This window comes from Chaetura pelagica, unplaced genomic scaffold (genome assembly GCF_000747805.2).
Source record: "Chaetura pelagica isolate M959 unplaced genomic scaffold, ChaPel_1.0 scaffold294, whole genome shotgun sequence".
Taxonomy (NCBI): domain Eukaryota; kingdom Metazoa; phylum Chordata; class Aves; order Apodiformes; family Apodidae; genus Chaetura; species Chaetura pelagica.
This window is the reverse complement of record NW_009953068.1, coordinates 666,437-673,107: the sequence shown is the minus strand read 5'-3', so window position 1 is coordinate 673,107 and position 6,671 is coordinate 666,437. Positions and strand designations below refer to the sequence as shown.

The following is a 6,671-nucleotide window of genomic DNA, read 5'->3' as shown; positions in this document are numbered from 1 at the left end:
TCCTGCTGCCCATAATGCCATGAAATTAATATTGATCCTTTGTGCTGTGTTCATTTAATGTCAGATAATGACCAAACATTTCATTGTTCCCATCCACCCGAACCCAAGACAAGCCTCAAGCCACCCCTACCCACAGCCACATCTGGCTACACAGCCCCTTGGCCTCACTGCCAGCCACCTCCCAGCCACCCCACACCCTGCCAGGCCCACCCAAGGCCCCTTTGACACATTCCACCCACCCTACCCCAGTGTTATTTTTAAACTCAAATATTACCTCTTTAATGGTGTGATTTTTCCTGATTGATATCTCAGGGCTCCACCTAAAGCAAAACCCATGCATTGTCTCAGCCCACAGTGAGCAGAGATAACGGTGTGGTAAGAGGCAGCAGGTCTTTCATCTTTAGAACCTCACCCAGAGCATATGACAGTAATTGCAAGAAACACCAGCTAAATGAACCATGTTCCCAGACAGCATGAATCTGCCTAACCCTGCTGACTTAATGAGAGGCTCTGGCCAGACGTCGTTAACCCAGTGCCTTTCCCTTCGCTCTCCTCTACTTGGGGATCACATGAAATATGTTTTAAAAGGCAAAGAGTTTGGGCAGCATTAATTCTTTACTGAAAAAAGAAAAAAAATCAAGCAGCGATTCCCTGGGGCAGAGCAAGCACAAAGGTTTCAAACTGGACTGAACATGTGCATTCATGTCAGCAGCTGTCCTTCAGCATGGAGTTTCATTGTCCAGAAGGAATGTCTCACTTGGCTCCTACTTTTACACAGGCTTTGCCATTAGGTCTCATTAGAAAGATTATTAAAAGTCTCCAAGGACACTTCCAAAACACTTGGAAGTCTCTGCTAATTGAAACTAAATGACAGCTGTCCAACTGCATTTTCTACTGCATTATCCCTGGGACAGGATTAAGTTTCTTTGTTCACCCCAGAATGTTTAAATATCAGTTATTTGCAACAAGGTCTCTGCCCCAGGCACTTGCCTGGGGGCTGCACATCTCTGGTGTTGATGCAGCCAGGCCAGCAGCCCAGCTGGCTCCAGTCCCAGCTTACAAATGGGGAAGGATTCCCTTCACTCAGGTCAAAATGGGGACCTGAATTTGGGAGCTACTGGTCCCTCTGCTGTACCTTAGTGCAGTGAGGCACCCTGCTCCATCCCTCCCTGCAGCCATCCCAACAAAGCCCTATTGTTTGCAGAAATGCAACTTGTGGCATCTGCTCAGAACCACCCTGCAGCTTGGGCACAATCTGCTGTAGAGAGCAGAGACATGCTGTCCTGCCACCCCCAACAGCCCTTCCTCAGCACCCCCAGGCAGTGCCAGGGAGCAGCAAACACACACGTACCCCAGGTCCCAACAGCATTATCCACACCCGAGGGATTGCCATGGATCACCCGCTCCCCCTGGAAGGCCCAGCTGTTAATCAAAGTCAGCTCTTCTTCTGTCCACCTGAAAGGCAAGAAAATGATCCAATGCACAACTGAAACCAGCACAGGCTGAGTGACAGAGGAGCCACAGGAGACAGAAAAGCGTCAGGAACCACACAAGGCAGCAGTTCCTGTGGGAAGCACCAGAGCTGTGGATCCCCCTCTGTACCCCACACTGTTCCAGCAGGGAGGGGACATCACTGTCCACAGCACCCGACTGGCAGCACGTAGAAGCCCCCCCAGGGAACTGGTGTTACTCCAAGAGAGTGTCCAACGGGCACGACCACAGTGCTCCTGCTGCACGCCAGGGGCACAGCAGGTTCAGGGAGCAGATCCCAGCCTGGTTGAGCAAAGACCAAATTTAAATGAGCACAAGTCCAGACCCACCCCCGCCCCCCGAGGCTGCTGTTACCACACCTCTTGGCCAGAGATCCTGTTCACCACGGTGTGAGAAAACAGCAAAAGTTGCATTTCACATGTGTGACTCCAGCCTCTAATTCCCAGCTGCTCAGCTGCAGAAGCCTCACAAACTGGGCCAAAAGGTGCAATTAGAACTGATTTACTATCTCCAGCAAAGACTTTGATTTTTAGGGATTAACTCCTAACACTTCAAGCCAACACTGGGTGCACAGAAAGGAACCAAACGTAGGCCCAGAAGGTGTTATGCTAAAACCACAAAACCAGGTCTTTCTGTTGTCTTAAAAGCAGTCATACAAACTAGTAAGTGCTTTGAGAGTTTAAACACTGGCACAGAGTCTGGTGCTGGGTCAGACCCAGCAAGGATCGAGGCCCCTGACTGAACATACTAATTAATGGGCTGTAGCAATTCAAAAAGCAGCCGTGGAGCTGCCAGTCACAGAGGAACTGCCAGCTGCAACTTTCACCACATCTCTCTCCACCACAGGGATTTCTCCTCCAGTGCCTCTCACAAGCCCACTGCTCTGGGCCTGTTCCCAGAAATGTTTATTTAAAAAACATATTCCCACACACCCACTCCCAGAACTCACCAGACAATTTCAAATCCACCCACTCTCCAGGCTGAAGGACTGTCCTAAACTCAGGCACCCTAAGGGAAGCCTGATGCCCACAGGGAGCCCCCAGCCCTTCTGCTGCAACACACTCAGATTCACACAGGCACACAAACACCCACCTCTGACCCCCCTGGAATGTGCCTTCAACAGGTTTTTAGAACATGGGGCCAGAACAAGTAATACATGATGGAGGAAAGGCACAAACAAGGATCTTCGATAAGCATCACACAGTCTTACATGAAATAACTAGACCAGTGATGGCTGGGAAGGCAAGGCAGGAATGTTGAAAGCCACTGGCTGTCTGGAAGCCACTCCCTTTAACTCCACACTTCCCTGGGCCTCTGCTGAATGTCTTCATCCATCCCCACACACCTTTCATTTCCCTTGCCAATATTTAATCCATGAAGCACTCAGGAACACAGCTCACACCGCCGCTACTCAAAATAGAAGCCCAGTTTGCTGTAAACCACTTGTTTCTAATCCTCTCTGAGAGGCTGGGATTCTTCCCTACCATAAATCATGCTGTTCTTTTCTTGTGATGTTAAGCAAAAACCTTCTGAAGTCTGACACCCCCATCTCTCACTCACCCCTCTGCGTGCCAGCTGGAAGAAAAAAATTACACTGTATTGAAGCTGCAGCTAAGCTGTGTGAGGAGGGAATGAAGACATCCTCAGTGCCTGGGCTGGAACCAGCCTTTCATGCCTCACACTGTGTGACTGCCTGGGAGATGTGCCTGAGCCCCCTGCACAAACTGCTCTGCTCTAGGAAGGTGTTTCTGGGTCAGGCTGCAAGCTCTGGCTCTGCAGCAGAACCAGCCACCCCATCCTGCTGCCTCAGTCACACACAGAGGCTACAGAAGCCAAGCACCAAAGGATCCAGGCTCACCACGGAGGGTTCTGCTGCTCCAGCTGCCTCCTTAGACACAGAGACACAGCAGAGCAGGCCAGGATTCCAAGACTGAACTCCCAAGGGCAGGAGGAAAGAAACTTTCACCAGACACCGATAAAGTGAAAACTCAGGCTGGAGATCAGAAGGAAATGTGCCATGTGCAGGAAAAAAAAATAATCAGGCTAAATGACTAGAAAAACTAGACAAAAAATGACAGAAAAACTGGAAAGGATCCTCGATTCCTGAGGACTCAAAGGAAAACCTGGAAGATGCTCAGTGAGGAAAAGAGGTTAAAAAAAATCTATGACATTTAAGTGTGTGTTTTATTCACTTGCAAAACAAAGAGGTTTCTCTTGTGTGGTTTTTATTTTCAGTGTGTGTATCTTGCACTAGACAAGGGAAACTGTGCCATTTTTACCAAGTCTCTGCCTCCAGTTGCTTTATCAGGAGAAGCAAATTGTAAACATGACTCACAGGTCAGAGCCCTGGGACAGAGCAGGTCTCTGCTGTTGGGAACACTGGGCAGCAACAGGAGGAGTGAGGCTGAAGGCTCCACCGCTGGTACCACAGCCCAGGGGAGGGGCCAGAGAGACCACGAGAGGCGCCAGAAGGTGCGAGTGAAAGGAAAGCGGAGCAGAGAGAGGATCCAAAGCAGGGAGGCTTCCCCGGAGCGTTACCTGGCCGCGGGCTGTCCCTCCTCCAGCGGGCAGGAGATGGCCCCGCAGGCCGCCAGCAGCGCCGCGGCCAGGCAGACGGCGTAGGCGGCGCTGGAGCCCAGCCCCGCTCCCGTGGGCAGCTCCGACCACACCAGCACCTCCACGCTGGGCACATCTCTGCAACACAGACAGGAAAAGATGTAAGGCGACCACCTCGGACAACGTTTCAAAGGGAAAAAGATGCCAATTAGGAGCGATGGCAGGTAAAGCTGGGTGAGAACCAGAATGTCAGCACGTGTGTCTAACACAGGCTGGATCTGGGAGGGCTCCTCAGCACAGCTGAGCAGCTTCCTGAGCCATGGAAAGAGAACCAAGCCTCAGCTGGGTCTGTGATTAATTAGCACAGCTCCTCAAGCTGCTAGCAGGGGCACTTAGTAACTGAATCCTTGAGTAGCACCACAAAGAGACCCTTCAAGACTGTTGTAAGCACAATTTTAAACATATTTCTAAAGAAAGTCTTTATATCCCAAGCCTGTAACTGCAGTTACATCCAAAAGGAGTCACAAGCTGATGGGGAAGGTGAAACGCACACAGATCTGTGCCCACACCACCCTCGGCTCCTCTGAGCACATCCAGTTTGTGTTACAGATCCCAACACCAAACTCAGGAGCTTTTCACTGTCTGGTGAGTGATGTGAACTATGAACTGATGGCTCCAGAGCAGGCTGGTGACAGGGCTATGACCCAACAACCTGGACGCTGAGCAGCAGAGCAGGATGCAGCTACACATCACCACTCTTTAACCTTTATTCCTTTGCAATGAATACTGATGTCAGGTTCTGACTTGGTTTAAAATAGCAAGTGCTGCTGTCCCAGACACTGCCCTGAGCACCCACCCAGTGAGTCAGTACCACCAACAGAGTTGGTCAAGTTCAGAAACTGGATCAGCCCAGAGCTGCAGCTACCCCAAGTTCTCCTGTTTTTAGGGAGATTCAGCCCACGGGGGGGGATCAGACTCAGCTCAGACAACAAACTCACAGCTCATTCCTGTAGCAGTTTCTAGCATGAAATGAGCTGCCTGATGTCTCTGCTGCTGTTGGTGGTGCAGGAAGGGTGGCATGAACTGTTCTGACTCAAGCTTCTCAGAGCTTGATGTCTAAACACAGCAGATGATTCCAGCCCACCTGCCTGGGCACCCCACCCACCACCCAGCTCAGCTCTGAGGTGTCTCCCAAGGTGCTTGGTAACATTCTGTGTGATTTCTTATTTTGCCTCAGATCTGGTTCCTCCCCGTGACCTTGTAGCAGCAATTCCTGGTGACCAGCACTCCCCAGAGCATGTTTGTGTTGGGGCAGGAAGATTGCCTTACCCATACTTAGCTGAAATAGCCAGGCACAGATAAAGAAAGGCAAGAGTAGCCAGGCTCTCGGGAGCTGAGGCTCCAGCAGCAATTCCAGCAAACTCCCTCAGTGTGTCCAGCTGTTCCACACTGGGGGGCTTTGATTCATCAAAGTCAGCTATGGAAGCAAGCAGGGAAAATGCAAACACTTAGAAACCACTGAACTGTTAAGCTTCAAAGCAGTATTTACAAGAACAACAACATCCTGTTATAGTCAGCAGAAACAGATTGAACCCAACTCAGATTTCACCTACCAACTTCCTGAGGATTTATGACAAAATAAGAGCAAAATCACCACACCCAACCTGAAAACCCAGTTTTTCCATCCCACACCTGTGCTGTGTTACACTACATAGAACATGGCAACTCACAAACTCTTTACTGAAGAGCATGGGCATTCTGATGCACTTCACCCAAGCCCAGCTTCCAAAGCAGCAGGAGCAGACATCACTGTTAGAGAGCTTTGGGTCAGTGCTGAGTGGAGTTACCAACCCCCTGCCTCAGCAGGCTTTGTCCTTCCTTCTGCTAAGGAATCTGTGCTCATGAGAATCACAGGAAATAATTCCAGGTCCTATAGAGAGAAATGGCACAACTGCCAGTCAGGGGCTGCACCCAGTACCAGATGCTGCAGAAACTGCAGTGAGGGCTGGCTGGGAGCAGAGAGAGAGGAAAACAGGACCCATAACTGCCCTCCCAAAGAGCTCTCAACTCAAACCAGCTGGCAGAGACTCCTTTTGCCCCCCCTGTCAGCAGTACACCTGGGCACGGTCCCTGGCTGGCTCCTCTATGTGTTACAGCACTGCCTGAGCCACAGCAGCAACAGAACAAGCCCCTGGGAACCTGAAACAGGACATGCCCATGACAAGGGCCTCTCCCAGACACAAGAGCACCAGGCAGGTGACAAGAAGCACACAGGGAGAGTGAGGGGGCCCGAACTGGTGGCGTGCAGGGATCATAGAATCCCAGAGGTTGGAAGGGACCTGGAAAGATTATCTAGTCCAACCCCCCTCCCAGAGCAGGGTCACCCAGAGCACATCACACAGGAACATGTCCAGGGGGGTTTCAATGTCTCCAATGAAGGAGACTCCACAGCCTCCCTCTGTCACTCTCACAGTAAACAAATGTTTTCAGATATTCACCTTGAACCTCCTATGCTCCAGTTTGCACCCATTACCCCTTGTCCTATCACTGGTCATCACTGAGAAAAGCCTAACTCCATCTCCCTGACACTCACCCCTTACATATTTGTAAACACTGATGAGGTC

General features: G+C 50.7%; 2 protein-coding genes across 2 annotated transcripts in view; one reads left to right on the top strand and one right to left on the bottom strand.

Moving 5' to 3' along the window:
• The window catches only part of MVK (mevalonate kinase), a 10,617-nt gene extending 4,813 nt beyond the window's left edge, over window positions 1-5,804 (bottom strand). Inside the window, exons 1-5 of the mRNA XM_009996848.1 lie at window positions 5,789-5,804; window positions 5,377-5,524; window positions 4,030-4,185; window positions 1,352-1,455; window positions 275-320 (exon numbers count right to left, since the gene is read on the bottom strand). Coding sequence (XP_009995150.1) covers window positions 275-320; window positions 1,352-1,455; window positions 4,030-4,185; window positions 5,377-5,524; window positions 5,789-5,804 — 470 coding nt within the window. The remainder of the gene's footprint in view (window positions 1-274; window positions 321-1,351; window positions 1,456-4,029; window positions 4,186-5,376; window positions 5,525-5,788) is intronic.
• Window positions 5,805-5,989: 185 nt separating this feature from the next.
• The window catches only part of MMAB (methylmalonic aciduria (cobalamin deficiency) cblB type), a 5,339-nt gene continuing 4,657 nt past the window's right edge, over window positions 5,990-6,671 (top strand). The window contains exon 1 of the mRNA XM_009996847.1: window positions 5,990-6,045. Coding sequence (XP_009995149.1) covers window positions 5,990-6,045 — 56 coding nt within the window. The remainder of the gene's footprint in view (window positions 6,046-6,671) is intronic.